Consider the following 17,967-nt stretch of genomic DNA (forward strand, 5'->3'; position numbering starts at 1 on the left):
CAAGGTCAGCCTTACAAGAAATGAAATTACACAGGTATCTGTGTAATGATTTATTTTGTAATAAAGAACCGGTCCTCCTTCTGCCAGATCACAGATTCCAGGCTGTGTTGGGAATATTTACCATTAACTGCTTTCTTACCAGGAAAACACACTAGTACTCTAGCCACTCTTCTCATATCTTATATTACTATATATAAACATTTTTTTTTTTTTTTTTACAAATCCTTTTTAAAACTTAACAACAAAGTCCAAACTTCTGAAAGAGTTGAATGTTTTAACACAATAAAATAAAGTATAAAATTAACAAAATTATAATGCAAATCAGGCAATATCTGATCAAAAGTAAACAAGGCTTAGAATCTGGCTAAGGATTCTGTGCAAGCTTTCGGTACTCAATAGTTGACAATTACAACAATTCAATTCACAATTCAAATAGTATTTTGATACCCAGCTCTAATGTCATCTAACTACAGACAATACAAAAATATCAAAAAGATGACACAAGCAACTACTCAAAATCAAAAATCTCTGCCTCTTTCTCTTTCCAAAAAGCAAAACTACGGTCAATGTATTTACAAATTTCTTCATTGCTGAAACTGGAAATGTCAGTTCCACTGTGGAGCATCCCCTCATCAGGTGTAGCTGTCTGCACAATGACTTTAGGGACCTGTCTAACCTCTGGGAGGCTATGTTTCACCACTGCTGCAATGGTTTCAGACTGACTCACAGTGTTTCCAAAGAACTTTACTTTAATGTCCTCAAAGCCGTCTTTCCACTCGCGGTTCCCAGCCTCTATGTCCTGTATGACAGCCTTATGAAAGTCCCTGACCAGCTCCCAGGGAAAACTCCCCACGTGGTCGAACACCTCAAAACACAGCAGGTGCCTCATTTTGCGTTCGTCCACAGGCAGCTCCAACTCCAGGATGTGAAAGTAGCCCAGCATGAAGAGATCCAGGGTCAGGTTGTCGTACTCCACCGGCACACCTTCCAGACGAGGTAGGAACTGCTCTGGGGAGTAGAGGGCTTTCTGCCTGTGGAGCCTGTGGATAACACGGAATGGTTATTCAAGACCAGGCTGCAACTAAAGACTATAAGCTTAACCACCAATTGTTGATTCATTTCCTGTCAGTCTACTAATCGATTGATCAACTAATCATTTCAGCAGTAGAGAAAGCATTCCAAACCATACCTTTATGCTGTTCAGTGGATATTTTAGAAGTTGTATCCTGGACATTTAAGCAAATCTTTCCTTTTAATCAAACTGAAAAAAATCCTAAGTTTAGGATTTTAAAGCTGCATTAACTGACTTTTTGGCCACTTAGGGGCAGAGTAACTCAACGAGTTAGATTCGCAAATGTGTTAGCAAACAATTGCCTATTAACACATTCAGCAGACATGGTGCAACATTAGCATTCATTTGAAGTTCTGTTTCTGGCCACCTAACAAATGTAAGTCCAATATTGACTCCTTTTAGCTCTGTTTTTGTGTCAACTCCCAAAAAAAATGATCAGGGTGTAGCTAAATGTTTGCTAGCTAAAACTTTCTTTCCAGCTTGTCTCTAACTTTGTCTACTGTTTGTTGCTAAGCATGTAGCGTACAGATGGTTAATCAGAGCTTGTTTGTTAAAAACTTCTGCCTGCTGCTGAAAAAGGGGTTGATGAGAGCTTTGAGTAAATTTGCGGGCCCTAAAACCAAAACAATAAGCTCCGGTGAAAGAGGCTATTAGCTCCATAGAGCTGTGGGGAACAGCAAAGTTGGGATCAATTCTCTGTGGGTTTGTCACCATGAGTGACACCTTTGTCATTACACATAGTCATTTGATCGACTGTTGATATAAAAAAATATTCATTAGTGGAGCTTTAACATGTGTTTGCCTACCAAAAAATGTTATAACACACAAAAAATGTCCACTGTAACACTTCAGAGCTTTAATTAAGGCCATGACATAATAAATTACTTAAAGTGTGTAGTGTGTAAATCCTTTCCTTAAGATTTGTGTGTGTCCAACTGTATAAGCTTTGGGTAATTTAACAAAATTATCAACTTTTGAGTACATTTTTGACATATGAAACTGGCATAATGCGAGAAGTGCTAGTGTTAAGAACGTTGTAGAATAGGGATGATAGTAAGTTATAAAAAGTCATGCAGCCCTACCTCCGTATCTGTCTGGACGGGACACTGGAGATCATGCTCCTCCAGTTTCCCAGCATCTTGTTGACTGCACTCCTCTGCTTGAAGAAATGTCCCAGAGAACTGTTCATCATCTTCGACTGGGCGCTCTCCACGCTGCCCCTGCGACCAGAACCGGATTTGTCGCCCGTTCCCGGGTTTCCACCACTCATCTTCCTCTCTGCTGCGTCCTTGCTCTTCAGTGTCACAGTGTAGGCGGATTTCTTCCAGTGGCCTAAGAACAGCACGACTATACGCTCCTTTCTAAGGCTGGTGGTCTCTAGAACATCTGCCACATTTTCATCATAGTCAATGCCGGAGTCATTGTTCTGGTCTGTTTCTGGGGCCGGACTCAACACTTTGGGCTGTTTGTCTGACCCTGTGGCCTCAAGCTGTGTGGAAGAACTTAACGCGACGGCCTCTTCCGGCTCATCTGACAAAGGTGAGTTCTGTGTCTCAAAGTTAGACTTCAGAGTCCTTACAGACACTCCAAACTGATGGATTTCATCCTCTATCCTCTCCCTGCGTCCCCTCGTGGAGTTGTGTCTGTCTGGCGTCTGAGAGAACACGGTGATCAGGTCGGTGTTGGGCATCTTGCAGTAGGGCTGGTCTGTCAGGTTGGTCATGAGCAGAGACATGCTCTTTACGATGCCCGAGATGCGGCCGCACCACACAGGTAGAGGAACTTGACTTGTGAAGTTTCTGAATTGTGTGTTGACGGTGATGTTCACTATGGGGGCCGGCAGGATGTGCCTGAGCTCCTCAGCTAGACGAGCGAGCTCCAGCTCGTAGCCTTCACAGTTCCTCTGCATGGAGACGTTGGCAATCTGCTGCTCCAGATAGATGAGGTCATCCTCAGCCAGCAGCTCACCAGAGGGCCCCAGGATGGCATTGTGGGCTTGGGAGTACCTCCAGCTGACTTTGGCATATCTGTTCCCATTTTCCTGTACGAGAAGAGGCAAACAGCAGGCAGATAAACATGCAGAATGTCATTTTTTTTTTCACATTTCAAATGGCTTAGGCGTGAGAGGAAAAGAGTAATGATACAGTGAAACTGCGATCCAAACCTCAAAAATATGACTTGACTAGTAATGTGTTATGTGCTCAGTGATTTGTTATATGCAATTAAAAGTAAATGATGATGGAATTTCCAAGTGTTTTTCAAATTTTCAGATTTAGAGTAGCATCACAAAATCAGACCACAATTTTCACTTTGCTCATTGTGGTCTGGTTAGGCTCAATAAGCATTAGTTTAGGAGGGGATTACATTTTAAGTAGGTTGTACAACATATAACTGACTTTTCTAGAGCTGCAAACAATTAATCAATGATCAAAATAGTTGCCAATTAATTTTCTTATCAATTAATTGACTTATCATTTTGGCCAATTTTGAAACTGGAAAAATATAGCCGCTGTTCTGGAAACATTATCAAATTACCCAAAAACTATCCACCTAAAATAGTTCCTGAATAAAACTGAGGCGAAACATGCCACATGGTGAACAGGCCATGCTGTTGCAGAAACATGCCTTATTTTCTATCTGAACTCCTAAAGAAGGCAAGATGTGTCAAAGAGTCAATCTCTAGAATTAAAAATGAAAAGACTACATCAGAGTTATGAGTGTGTGGCTATCAACTCCTTTCTCTGATGTCTACCTGCAAGCCAGCAGCTAACTGAAGAAAGTGTGCGTTATCCTTCAGTTCTTTATTTTCCATCTGTTACAATGTCACATCATCATGTAAACACTCTCCACAGTTCTCTTGATTAATCAAACATGTACTGTAGTCAGGCTAGATTTAGAGTATTATTTGCTGTAATTGACGGATCCAAGCTGTTGACAAACCTGTGCCACGTCTATAATCACAACAGATTTGTAAGATTTGGATGAATGTATGAATGTAGGTACATTAATAATGTAACCCTGTTGAATCTTTCGAGGGGCATTACCTTCCTCCTCTGATCCTCCTCATCCAGCAGCCTCGCCTGCAGCTGTCTCACCATGACTTGCCTCTTCCACTCAGCAATGGGACGGCCTCTCTCATCATGAGTGGGCACCAGGTAGTCGATGTCCGACAGGTTGGCCTCCTCAGTGGGCAGGACCACCATCTTGTTCTGCACAGACACGCCATTTTAGCTAAAGAAAGGAAGCACTTACAAAAGGAAGGATGTACAAAATGAGAAAGCTTATTGCACTTACTGCTTGTCCAGTGAAGACTCCTGATATGCCTGATTGTTTCAAGGATTTAATGGACTTCATGTCGCCAAGAAGTTTTCTTTCAGCCAGGAGGTTTGCATTAGGCAACATCGTCTTATCAGCAGAGACAGTTATCTCACTCCCAGCGGCCTTGGGCTGATTGAAAGCTTTAATAACTGAAATACAAATCAAAAGTCTTTGTCGGACTCACTCCAGTGTACTTTATTGAACACACGCACATTTATTTTCCATTGAGCAGTGACTTCCAGTGACCATTTAAATAGAGTTGCTTCATTTTGGTAAAAGCGTGACTAAATTAGATAAACAGAAACGTTTTTCTCACCAGATGTTGCGATTTGAACCTGCTCTATTCGGCTGACAGCGGTTTTCTCTGGCTGGGCAGGTGTGGATGAAGCAGAAGGAAAAGGGGGCTGAGGGTATCTCGCCTGCGGGGTCTCCTCACTCTCAGGTTGCTAATTCGGACAAAAAAAAAAAAAAAAAAAAAAAGAGACATGGCCTGGTTGCTTTGGGTTATAACAGGAAATTGTAAAGAATGGAAAACATGGCGAAAATGAAACTCAGTGTTTACCTTTAAACTATCCATGAGTGTATTACTGCTGTAACTGTCCCTGCATGTGTCACTCAGGCAGCCGTAGTAGTCCTCCCTGCTGCACTGCGACAACACGGCCGGCTTTACCTTCACTCCTTCCTCCACTGGAGCAATTACCTCGATGGGCTTATCTGCACAGGTGGCCGTCTGCAAATATCACAGAGTCACATTTAGTACTATTTAAGACTTTTGAAAACCAAATATTATGAAATGTATAACGTATGGTAAAATCACGAGTTTTGGGTTGCTCCAAAAATACTTCTTCATACAATCCACAAAATCACATACAACATGTAACAAAAACTCTGTTTACTGATCCATATCTGTCCTGTCATTTACATCGGGTCACATCAACCCAACTGTAACATTCTCCCTGGTCAGATACCTTTGATGAAATAGTTTGTGACAAATCCAACCGCGCGTGGCATGACTACAGTGATGCCCGAGTGTGACCCAGGCTTGAGATTTCTGTTTTTGATGATATTGATGGAACCTCACATTGTCCAGTATGACACTGTAACAAAGTTGGACAGCTGCTGTCCCTTCATAGATTTTCTCAATTATGATTCAAACACCCGCACATCACAAATGCTTTTCTGGCTCTCTTTGCTTCTATTTTTTAGCAAACACCAGGTAACAAACCTGGTTTGTCTCACAGTGCATGAGCCGACACAACAAAATGTCCTTGGAGAGCTGAGAGTATGTTTTGCAAACCATGCTTTTTAGGTGATAGTTGTGTGAAACTGGCATCAAATCATTGGAGAAAAACTATAAATGGGACCACAGAGGCCCTCATTTCATTCATTAATATATATTTTTGTAGTAGTCTGCACCCCAAGATCTTTCATTAGTGACACTGTTTATAGACTGTACAACCTTACAATGATAAGCTAATAGTCTGGACTCAGACTTTTAGTTCTACTGTGACAGTTCACATCTAATATAAAACCAGCTGAGCGGCAAAAAGTGACATTTTTGATTGTTGTATAGTGGGGGAAAAAAAATCACCTAAGGAAGGTTATCTCTCTTTCATTTGTTGTCAAAGACACAATATTTACAAGTATTGCAGGTAAATGTAAAGGTAAGTTATATTCATTCGGTTCTGCCCAAAGGAAGAGATATGGTAGAAACAGAGCAGTTAGAGTTTGTGGGAGATAGGAAGGTAGATTTGGGCAGTGTAATCAGTCACACAGTTATTTTTATAGTAGGGTTTGTTTGGATTGTTTTGTACAGGTCATTATTACATGTAGGTTTTAAAAGTGGCTAAAATTTCCCAGCAAATAAGTTAAAGTCAAGTATATTAGATTAAGCATGGAAAACTTAGGTTGCCTTTTGTTTTGTTTTTAAATCAAAAATGTTTTTATGCTGGCGAAACGATTCTTTAATTCTAACGAAGGGAATTAACGTATAGGCTAAATAAAATTACTAGATTGAAATTAACACATCGAAACATTTTAAATCCTGAGGACATGCACTTTGAAAGACAAAAGAGCAAAACAAGCGCGTGGGATAGTAAGCAACCTTGAATAATTGGCAGCATTTCACACCACTCTAGGGGGGGATGTAGGTTGTATGGAAACATTTAGATCCCATTTAATGAACCTGCATTGTCCTAATGCACTCCATGCAGAATGCATATCAAATTCAGCTCTCCAAGGACATTATTAGTAACCAAAACATCAAAGGCAGCCCTAATATGCTGTTGCATGCTGTTGTGCTTTGTGTCCATGAGGTGGTCCTTGCCATTTCCTCTCACACGGCACTTTGATGTTGAACAGCACGAAATATGCTGTGACACTGCTCAGGCGGAGGAATAAACTTCCCCGAAGTTGTGCAATCCATAAATAGATAAACAAGAGGGGTGGGAAAAGGGGAGGGGGAGCCTGATTCCTTTGTGACCCTTCTCGTAACAGTGCAATGTCCTAAAAGTTATGATGAACCGGCCCTTGTGTGTGTGTGTGTGTGTTTAATTAGGCCCAGTGGCCAGAGAGCATTTGGTTTTCATCAGCGCCCCATCACAATTGCCACGCAGATATACATAGCCTTGCCCTGTTTTGGCCTGGATCCACTCTCCCTCTATCAAAGACCACAAAGAGCCCGATCACTACAGATTAGGAGCCAAGAGTTAAGAAACAGCTACTCAGGGCTGTCTCATTGTCAAACATGCAGCACCAGTAAACTGCGGTCCCTGTGGGTCGAGCCATGAGAGAGCTGAAGTATTTCAGAACACCGTGTGTATTTAAAAAAAACATGTCTTGTAATTCTGTGCTCTGAAATCAATCATTAAAACAACCTGCTTCCATGTGAAATGTTCATGTTCTTGGTGATAAATTGCAATGTGGAATGTATACAGCGGGTGTACATTATACACAGAACACTATAGTGTAAATACATGTCCACTCACATGTTAAAAAGCTCTCAGGTTTCTTGCATGCAGGTAAATGCGTGAGAGGCTAACAAATGACAGACACAATGTTTTTGCCAACATTTACAGCTTGTTTTGGATCCACTGTAGCTAAACAAGACAAATGACAATATTTGTCTACTTCATACTGGAACATTTTAACAACTACTGGATCACAAAACTATATCTAGAAACAGTGCAAGACTCAAAAAAGGTAGAAAAATCATGTCCAATTTGCAAAAAACAACAATGACAACATATAGTAAGGTCATGAGCCTGGAGTATTAGTCATGCCTAACCGTAAGAGGCCACAACTGATCAGAAAATAGGTAAAACACTGCCAAAACATCTGCCAGCTTGGGCCTCTTCAACAGAACTTACAAAACTTTCCTTTCATTTTACAAAACTAATTACTCACCCTGTCCAGTCACTTACTTATGAACAAATGCTCAAAGAAAAATAATGTAACTAAGCACAAAAAGGAGTAAAAACAAGCAAAAGCAGCATACAAACTACAACTAATAGTGAAAATGATCAATGAAGCAGCCTAAAACTTACTAACCTTGACCTTAAAAAATGCGACTTCACTGCACAGTGAAACTCCAGAGGCAACGGCTCGTGCAGCCAGGTATTCAGGACGGCCGCTCTGTGTGGAGGATGTGACACTATCGTAAGATCACCAACCACTCGTTTGACACCATCATCAGAATAGCTGCCACTGGACAAGGGCCGCCAGGCAATAAACAATAAACTCTGATCAGAGAATGTGGTTAATAATTAAGGGAAAGGATAGGATGGCCGGTATTGTCACTAACGCATGGACAAACCAATGAACATGTTGTTGCACGAAGGGAGGTATCAGCGGAAGACTTGTCAAAGCAGCTGGAAAAGAGACATTTTATCCATGTGCGTTCAGGTGCTTTTTCCACTTGGGACAATTGAACGGAGGAGCTAATTCATCAAGCTTTTTTTATTGTGAGGGTGGGGGTAAAATCTACCTGCGTGAAGTGGGACAGTGGAAACACAATGTGACACCATAAGCTTAAATAGATGGGTCTGACTGTTAATGTGGAAAAGCTGACAAACAGAGTGCTGTGTCAAATTGTGGCCATATTTTTCACGATTTTATGACTGAAATCATCCACTAAGTCCCCAATTTCCTGATGAATATTACCTCTGCCTCCTCAGAAGTGATGCATTCCAGCCTCCTTGCTGGAAAGAAACTTTGAAAAACAACAAAAAGATGGCCATTTAGGGCCGAGACTAACGATTATTGCCATTATCGATTAATCTGTTGGTTATTCTCTTGATTAATCGCTAGTCTCTAAAATGTCAGAAAATAGCAAAAAACTATTCTCAAATTCACAATTTCTCAAAAGCCCAAGTTGACCTGTTAATATCTGTTGTTTTGGCCAACCAGCTTTCCAAAACCCAAAGACCTCTGATTTAATGTCATAGAAGACAGCCAAAAGAAAATCAGCAAATATTCCCACCCAAGGAGCTGTAACCAGTGACTTTTTGGCATTTTAGCTTAAATGATTAATCGATTATCAAAATACTTTATTACATTTTCAATACAAATACATTTTTTGTCGATCTACTAGTCGATTAATGGACTAATTGTTGCAGCTCTACAGCTATTAATAGATTTTAACACCTTGGCCAAGGTAAGGTGTTAAACCTATTAATTAAATACTTGTATGTAATGCCCTGCTGAATATGTAAGTATTACAGGGTGTATGGGGATTTGATATAGATGTTATAATACTGTAAAATATCTCCCCATCTGTGATACACATGCAACTGTGATGCAGCCGGGCTTTGAGACAGATCAACAGACCTGATGTGAAAGAGGATGGAGGGCTTTATAAGAAGCATATCTTCAGATTCTTTCATCTCTGACAAAATGAGGAAAACAATAAGCTCATTAGATGCTCTCTAGTGATAACGTTGATTAGATATTTTAATAAGCCTAGATGCAAAAACCTATTTAAGCTCGTGTTTTGCTTCTCGTTGCAAAAAAAAAAAAACAAACAAAAAAAAAAAACAATGCAGAATTTTGGACAATTACCGTGATGAATGAATTAGACGACAATGCGTTTCCTCTGTCCAAGTATTCTAAAAATACCACTCTCAAACAATCGCATCTGATCGCTGTGAATGGAGAGCAAAAGCCAGAAATGTGTGTGAAGTAAACCTCACGCCACACACTGTTTATTTGATTGCAGCTGTTCCTGAGATGCGAGATGATGAAGAGCGGTTGACAGCTCTGAACGAGTCTGACCTCGTTGTGAGCAATCCAAACATGCGGAGAGGCCAAACACACGGCTCTCCCCGGTCTATGTCCCAACCCATTTAGGTCGCTGCTCGGAAATGAGATTATCTGACTGACACTTTAGAACCGATGAAACCTGCGATCCACGCAGCACTTTACAAACCTGAAACACCACCAGAAATGTAATTAAAGGATGTCTACTCGTACGATTCATCTCTGGAACAGTCGGTTTCAAAGCATCAGTGTGCTCTCCAAATATTATGAGGATTTTAATCAATTAACTGCTATTTGCAGGTTCTCTGTCAGATGGCCTCTTCCGTTCACATCAAGCCTCAAGTGTGTGTGTCCAATTCGTACGCTGCCAAGAAACATGATACATCATTCTGTCTGCTACCAACATTACACAGCATCCAGAGGTGACAATCATAGCACTTCCAAGTCCCTGGAAAAAACATGACACACAATCAAACGTGTGTTTGGAGCCAATGACATCCTGCTCTCCACAGTCCGCAGAGGGATAGAGTTGCTGGTTCCAGGCATCAGAATGGTGAAAACGCTGAAACTTAAGCTTGTGGATCTCATAACGGGCTCAGCCCCTGGGCCCTCCACCTGAGCCGCTGGAGAGGGGTAACTGATAGGCCCTTAGCTGGTCGGCGGCTCTGGCTGCGCTCGAAGTCGCAGCGGCCCCTGCGCTAATTAGCTCTCCATTGTTGACGGGAGGATTGTTTCTGAAGGGGAGCTCGGCAGCAACGCCTCGCTGGGTCCCTCTCATCGTCCTCTTCATCTACGAGTGCAGCTCTTCTCTGCTGACTTATTCATGGCTTCTGCTGGCCGACAGCTTTCGTTACTCTGTGCACATCGCCGCGCGGTGTGCGCTACAGGCTGTGAGTGAAGTGTGATGGGGAGAAACAACGACGGGCTGCAGGTGGACAGCTGTGAGGCTTTAAGGTCCAACAAGGCTGCTGACAGAGCGGTCCCCATAGGCTCTCTCAGTCACCTGTATTCTCTGCTTCCTATTTAAGATCAACTCCACGAGCTCCAATTCCCCTAGCAGTGTCCACTGTAATCCTCTAAACCTAATTATTATGTAGCTATTTAAAAAAAAAACAATAAATCAAGATTTAAAGATTTTGCCCACAGCAAACTTGCTTTAAATTTGAGTTGAATGCAGGCCATTTTTTTTTTTTTTTTTATTGCATTGAACCCTGACTTGAACAGGCAACACACCGCCACAAACAAGGTGTTTAACAATAAAATATTCAGCAGTCACGTTAAGGGGTGTCGCGCTTTGTGCACAAAACAAAAGCGCAAATCCCAGAGAGCCCTCCGGCGGCAAACTGACAACGAAGAATCTCCTCATCATCGCATGCACAGTAATGTAATGCCTTATTAAACACACAAAAGCCGTCATCCACCACTTCCTTAGACTTCTTAAACTGAGAGCAAAGCAATCAGGCTGAGTGGAAGAGAACAGCACTGGAGAGGGACAGGCTTGACCTGCATTAAACACACATCACAGATTAAGAAAAGGATTCACCGAGGTTCCAAGATCCTCCAGATGTTTGCTGTTGACCGTACTCCCCAAACCAGCTTTGATTTGCATGCCAAAGTAAACAGCTGGGCAGTACTGACACAAGGAGAGGACACAAAGCAGGAAAATGTGTAAACTAAAATATACTGTAGGTGAGAGAGAGAGAGAGCTTACGTTTTTCTCCATGGCACTTAGATATCTGGCACATTCATGGTGTCCATTGTACTCTGCCAAGTCTGCTGCTGTGAACCCATCAATATCGTGGTCTGTAGCGTTCGCTTGATTGGCCAACAGGATTTTACAGCACTGAGAGAGGGAATAGGACAATATAGTAGACCAAGAAACAGCAAGATGTATCAAATATTGCTTTATGAACACAGTTTGGTTTATTAAGATAAGATAAGATAAGATAAAAACTATGACAGCAACAAAAGAAAACTAAAGAGAAGCAGTTGCGTCCGACCTCCAGCTCTCCATTCTCTGCAGCATCATGAAGTGGGGTCCCTCCCCAGTAATCCTTGATGACCTTTGAACCCATACGAAGCAGCCTCTCCAAGATGCAATAGTGCCCTCTGCTGGCAGCAAAGTGCAGCGCAGTCGCTCCATCTCTGTCCTGGCAGGACAGGCTGACATCAGTGCAGGTCACCTATTTGGGGTAAATGAAAAAGGGATCAAAGTGGTGATTGAAAAAAAACACAGATATATCCAGGAAACACTTGTTGTGCTTCCTACTACTGACCAGCCACGCCACCACAGCCTGGTGACCCATGTGAGCAGCAGCATGCAGGCAGGTCATGCCATCGTGGGCCCTCAGGTGGACGTCGGCCCCGCAGTCGTTCACAAGGTACTCTACAACACACAGGTGCCCTTCCTGGCAGGCCAGATAGAACGGGGTAGCACCGATGCCTGTCTGGTGGTTCACACACCTGTGCTCCAACATACATCAACAACAGGGGTGCACAAGGTTAAGTTACTAGCATCAGCCATTAAATGCTTAAAAACATGTTGTCAGTATTGGGACCAATATCAAAATTCTGTCTGATACAACGCACCAATTTGATATGTAGATGTTATAAACATAAAAACATATATGTTTTAGGTTATTTTAGCCATAATAGGGGTCTGTTCAGTTGAGACAATTGCCAGTCAGGTTGTAAAGCGTGACATTCAGAATCTTACAAAGAAGCCTTCGAGGATGCACAAGACGTGGATAAAATGGTTCCCAAAATGCTTCAAAATGCAAAATGTGTTGTAACTTTGAGCTGAAATTTGTGTTCACACTCTCCAGTGATCGCAGAGGCTTGAAAACAGCGTGTTGTTTAGAAATAAATCAGGACAGGTACGAATAAAGAAGTGTTTTTTAGACGTCTGCATCGGCGACAAGCTTAAAAGTGACAGTAACAGTTGAACTCTTCACCAATGGAAACTTAACACATGGTGGCATAGCAATAAAATGTATTATGCCTCAACTTTTGAAAAAAAATATTAGCATTGGTATTGCGTGAAATGATAAACAAAATAATTGACTACTGAATATTATCAAAAGCTTACGTATTGTAAAACCACAATCAGCAACACAAATATAAGCACCTGAACAGTGAAATGTGTGGAAAAACTAAAATGCAGTTCTGTTGTCAATACGTATTATTGGTGGTAATATTAGACAACAGATACAGAGCACATTAGGAATATGTCTCGGGTCTCTGGGAATAAAAACATCACATGACCCATCTTTACAACTGAAGTGATGGACGAACTTAAAGCTGACATTCATACTGTAAAAGTATTAATAACATATAATGATTCTGCTGTTGTAAAACGTACCGGTTCTTATATGCTTGCTCTGTTTTGAACGGACATTTTTGGTATTTTAGCCACGACAGGTGCAACCCGACAAACCCGGATAAGTCAGTCAACATTTAGTAGATATGGAGAGCATCTCCAACTATTGGAAATGTGTTGGTTTGTGCGTTTTAAGATACTCCACCACATAGATGAATATAGTAATGCTAGATAGATACGCTAAAACTTTAAAATCAATTCTAAAACAAAACCAAAGTCAATATAAAGATGTTGATTTTGGCATCACATGATTTGATAACAAGAATCCAAACAGGAATCTTACACTTCAAAAACATAGGATAGGATGTAGGATATAAGCCAAGGATCAAAACCTTTTTGGTTCTTGTTGTCCATCAAGCCCGTGCGACATCGCAGGGCTGCATTTACACTGATGTACATACTATACTTCAACAACCACAAGGCTGACATGCGACCGACAGTGTCTATATGCATGTATTATTCACAGGTTACTGATGGTCACATGTGATGCCCCCGCCATGCATCCTGCAAATTACAGTCACAAAGGAGATGAAGCAGGAAGAGCAACATATCTTTATCTGCTCCTTACTAAGTGCCACTGTCTCAGGTTTAGAAGATGAAGGAGAGATGGGATTCAAAATATCCAATCATCATCTGCATATATGATTTTACACAGAAATAAACTTATTGGAGACATATCAGACAGAAGACTGGTAGCAACAAAATAAACTTACATTTGTGCACCCAGAGCTGAAATTATCATATTACTGAGTGTGTCTAATAGCAACACACTTATTATAATGGTTAATAAGAGTGCCCATCACAGTAAACTGGCCTGGTCTAAATGAGATTGAGACACACAGTTTGTGTGTTTGTTAACACAGTGTTGCCCTTTATTCTTTTGGTTACCAAAGGTATGTGGCAGGTTGTTGTATCTAATTAATAAAGAGAAAAGGCCTGTTTACCCCCCTTTTCACTAGATCCTTTTTCCCAACATTAACAGGTCTTTTTGTGTGTTAAACCATTAACATTCAGTCCAATGTTTCAGTTAATCTGTTCAATCATCAGTCAGGTTAAATTGTGTAGTTTTATGTGTTCCACAAGTTTATGAATCTGTTGGGAGTCACCCTTACTGTGGTAATGTTTTATAATTGTCGTTGTCCTTGTGGTGCAGATCATCTGCTTAATCAGTTATCGTGAAAACCGGTGTGATTCCCAACCAGTACGCCAGCGAGTACTAGAAAATAATTGAAATTATGATTTGATTTAAAATAAATTACCCATATATGTGTATTTAGGAGGAAAATTAAAATAGGTAAGCTACCAGCTACGATAGGCTGACTGCGCAATACAATACAATACAATACATAAGCTACCACCCACCCCACCAATCTGAGTCAGTTGAGACGCATTAACACCACTCTCAACTGAGAGTGTGTGAAAACTAGATAGCAAGCAATCACAGAATTTGAAATAGTTAGCTAAAAGAAATGGAACAGTCAAATTGGTTAGCTAAAACAAATTAAAAAATAGTTTAGTTAGCTAAAAGTAATGAATAAACAGTTAAAATAGTTAGCTAAAAGTAACGGATAAATGGTTGAAGTAGTTAGCTGAAAGTAATGGATAAACAGTTGAAATAGTTAGCTATAACGTAAAGTAATAGATAAACTTTGAAATAGTTAGCTAAAAGTAATGGATAAACAGTTGAAACGGCCTAGAGTAAAGGGTAAACTGTTGAAATAGTTAGCTATAAGTAATAGATAAATGGTTGAAATGTCCAGCTTCTTCCACTATTCTTTACCTGTCCACCAGATGCCCTCAGACTTTTCCCAATCCAGATCCTGCCACTCCCATCTGCCCTGCAATCACCTCGTTCCCCTCACCTGAGCGTCCCCGCCCATCTCCCCACATGCACCTCAATCCCTCAGCAGCCACTCTCTACATATTCTGGCCCACTTCCTTTGTCAGTTTGTTCTATGTTGCTTGTGTTTCTGCTTTCAAGCTTCTGCCACCTTAACCTACCTGCTACCTGCCTGCCCGTACCTGCCTGTAAGCTATGTCATCAATAAATCACTGAAGTCATCCTGTTGCCTCCTCTGTCTGCACTTGGGTCCTTCCCCTGTTGCCACTCTCCTGTACAACTGTACGACCAGTCACTCGTCTACTAGTACAAGAGTAGGTTGTTTGGCAGTTTGCTGTTTGTTTTTGCTCTATTTAAAAAAATTATTTTTGTTGAACTTCTCAGGGTTAGTGTTTTGCCTCTGTTTTATTAATACTATTGTTAATAAACACCACCTTTTTCGCACTGACTCCTGCCTACAGATCTATCACTTATGCAATATCAGTCAATGTCAGCATAATAAACAGAACATTTTTGACATTCAGGTAACTATTAAGACAATTCACTATAAAATCTAAGCTTATTTCGTCAACAGTCCTTCAAAGAACAAGAGTAAGAATCTACAGCCATGCTAGCAGCTCTGTGAGGCCGTACTTGAGCTAAATACTCACATCAGCATGCTAACATGCTTACAATGATAATGCTAGCATGTTGATTAGCAGGTGTAATGTTTACTATGTTTACCGTGTTGGTTTAGGATGTTAGAATGCAAACATTTGCTAACTTGCACTAAACACAAAGTACAGCTGAGGCTAACGGGAATGTGATGAGTTTTGCAGGTATTTGGTCATAAACCCAAGTATTGAACAAAACAAAATTCTGACCAGATGATGGTGCTAGATGAAAAGACAGAGTCTGAGTTATTACAATTCGTCCTGAGGGGACAATGAATGTGTGTACTAAATTTCACAGCAATCCATCCAATAGTTGTCCAGATATTTCAATAAAGAACTAACAAGTAAACTTCATGGTGGTGCTAGAGGAAAGGTCAGAGATCACCAAAGTTGTTTATCCTCTAGGGACCTTGAATGTCTGTTGTAAAAATTCATGGCAATCCATCTGATAGTTGTCGAGATATTTCACTCTGAACCACAAATGTAAACCTCATGGTGGCGCTAGAGGAAAAGTTGAGGGTTCACCAACGTCAGTAGGATTCATCCTCTGGGGACCATGAGTATTTGTACCAAATTTCAGCTATCCATCGAATAGTTGTCGAGATATTTCAGTCTGGATCAAAGTGGTGGACCGACAGACCAACACTGCCAGCCCTGGAGCCATGCGGTTAGCATCACTAAAAATTAGGAATGGCACCAGTGAAAGCAAGGGCTGTGAACTCACCCGGGAGCCTGCTGAACAAGTAGTTTTAAACAGGTGAGGTCCCCGTTGGCTGCAGCGTAGTGAGCAGGTACAGCTCCACAGTTTGTCTCCACCTCTGCCACTCCTCCAACTGAAAGCAGCCACTTAATGACCTCCACACAACCAAACCGGGCTGCGAGGTGGAGCGCAGTGGCACCAGCAGCATCCCTATCCTTGAAACGTTCACAAAGATCAGAGTTAGATGTAGATACTGTTTATTGAACTCCTCTACTGTATATGCTTATTGTAGGTAAGCACTCTTAATTATCAAGACATGTCGAAGGGGCTTCATTACTCAAATGTACAAAGGAAACAGCGCAAGATCTAAAACAAGTGCATTTCTTTTCCAAAGCTACAGTAGGGATGCTTATGAGGACCACCAATTAAGAGATTGCGTGGTCTGCATTAAAAATCAATAAGAAACAATAAGATGAAACATTACATGTGTTCTTTAATTTCGATCATAATGGATCTGTATAATTTTGAGAAACAACAGAGATGTAGGTAGACATGACTGAACTAATTGCTAAGTTCAGTAGGAGCTCCCCTCAAGCATCTGGACATAATTACACTTGCTACATAATACTAATGGATACCCAGTAAGTCAACACCATATGATGTAATCAGCTGGTAATACATCTGAAAAGGTAGTGTACAGTACCTTTTACAACTGCAGTGATGTAACCTCACTCTGGGATCAGTTAGATGACCATCTAAAGCCATCGCCTGAATTTAGACTCACACACAACTGAGTCGGTAGAAATTACCAGGAAAGCTGGACATGTGGCATCTCTCCAAGGCATTTGAGCTCTCAGGGTAGGTTTCTTTCTCTCTCTCTCTCTCTCTCTCTCTCTCTCTCCATGTGGAGAGATTGTTCTCAATGGATAAACTTACCTCAATGTTGCAGCCTCCTTGGTCTACCAGCCATTGCAGCTCCCGGATGTGGCCAGTAGCTGCTGCATCATGTGCTGGTGTGGCCCTGTTCAAGGCCCGGGCATCAGCTGCCAGCCCCAGCTCGCTCACCAGGAACTGCAGGCACTCCAGGCGTCCACACCTTGCTGCGTGGTGCACTGGGCCGGCACCTTGAGCATCAGTGATGGCAGGTGAGAGGTGACCAGAAGATGCTAGCTCCCTCAGGGCTGCAAGATCCCCTGCTCGAGCCGCCTGGATGGCCCGATGAAGCACCATCCCTGGCTGCTATGAGTAAGTTATTATGGCACACCGAACAAGCTCCCCGGAGCTCTTTGGATCCCAGCAGGTTACCATCTCTTTCTCTCTCATGCTCAACTCTAATACAATAACAAAAAAAACAAAAAAAACTCATGCACTCATTGCCTCCTCCCCGAGCCAGGAAAGTGACACCTGAGCGGCAGCCAGCTGGCCAGCATGGCTGTTGGGGAGAGAGGAGGGGGTCAGAGCCAGCGAGATAGAAAGGTAATGAAAGACGGGTGGAGGCGCAGCACTCGTGGCCTCCTGCTCTGCTTTGTGTGGCAGTGACCATATGCTGGCACACGCACCAACGCTCCACTGGAGATGGGGGGAGCTGAGGCAGCACGGAAACTTAAGTAATGGGAGAAGTGAGAGCCAAGGCATGGTGGATTACACTGAGTGTTATTTTTTACAACTATTTTAAAAATTCATCTCATTGGGGATGACTAAACAGCTCGTAAATTTACTAGATTATACTCTACATAGAATAGTTCGTGG

The 17,967-nt window shown here is 41.7% G+C and overlaps 1 protein-coding gene across 2 annotated transcripts; it reads right to left on the reverse strand.

Moving 5' to 3' along the window:
• Positions 1-11: 11 nt before the first annotated feature.
• Positions 12-17,877, reverse strand: LOC122877541 (espin-like protein). Of its 2 annotated transcripts, XM_044199247.1 has the most exons (12): positions 17,155-17,877; positions 16,243-16,433; positions 11,923-12,109; positions 11,647-11,829; positions 11,358-11,489; positions 7,940-8,023; positions 4,953-5,120; positions 4,707-4,836; positions 4,367-4,539; positions 4,117-4,281; positions 2,155-3,113; positions 12-1,040 (listed from the first exon to the last, which is right to left on the reverse strand). In XM_044199247.1, exons 1-12 carry the CDS (start codon positions 17,446-17,448, stop codon positions 509-511), a joined length of 3,198 nt encoding a protein of 1,065 aa, XP_044055182.1. In that variant the 5' UTR covers positions 17,449-17,877; the 3' UTR covers positions 12-508. The 2 variants fall into 2 exon arrangements, with proteins under 2 accessions (XP_044055182.1, XP_044055183.1); XM_044199248.1 differs by lacking the exon at positions 7,940-8,023.
• Positions 17,878-17,967: the final 90 nt, after the last annotated feature.

Source organism: Siniperca chuatsi, linkage group LG6, assembly GCF_020085105.1.
Source record: "Siniperca chuatsi isolate FFG_IHB_CAS linkage group LG6, ASM2008510v1, whole genome shotgun sequence".
In the NCBI taxonomy this organism is placed as follows: Eukaryota; Metazoa; Chordata; class Actinopteri; order Centrarchiformes; family Sinipercidae; genus Siniperca; species Siniperca chuatsi.

Bases quoted from the DNA above. Each gene is read 5' to 3' on its own strand.
- LOC122877541 (XM_044199247.1), bottom strand. From the start codon at position 17,448: ATGGTGCTTCATCGGGCCATCCAGGCGGCTCGAGCAGGGGATCTTGCA. The intron at 12,110-16,242 runs GTGAGTTCACAG...GTTGGAGCACAG, and splicing joins CTTGTTCAGCAGGCTCCCGG to GTGTGTGAACCACCAGACAG. The intron at 11,490-11,646 runs GTCGGACGCAAC...TCCCTCTCTCAG, and splicing joins CAGAGAATGGAGAGCTGGAG to TGCTGTAAAATCCTGTTGGC.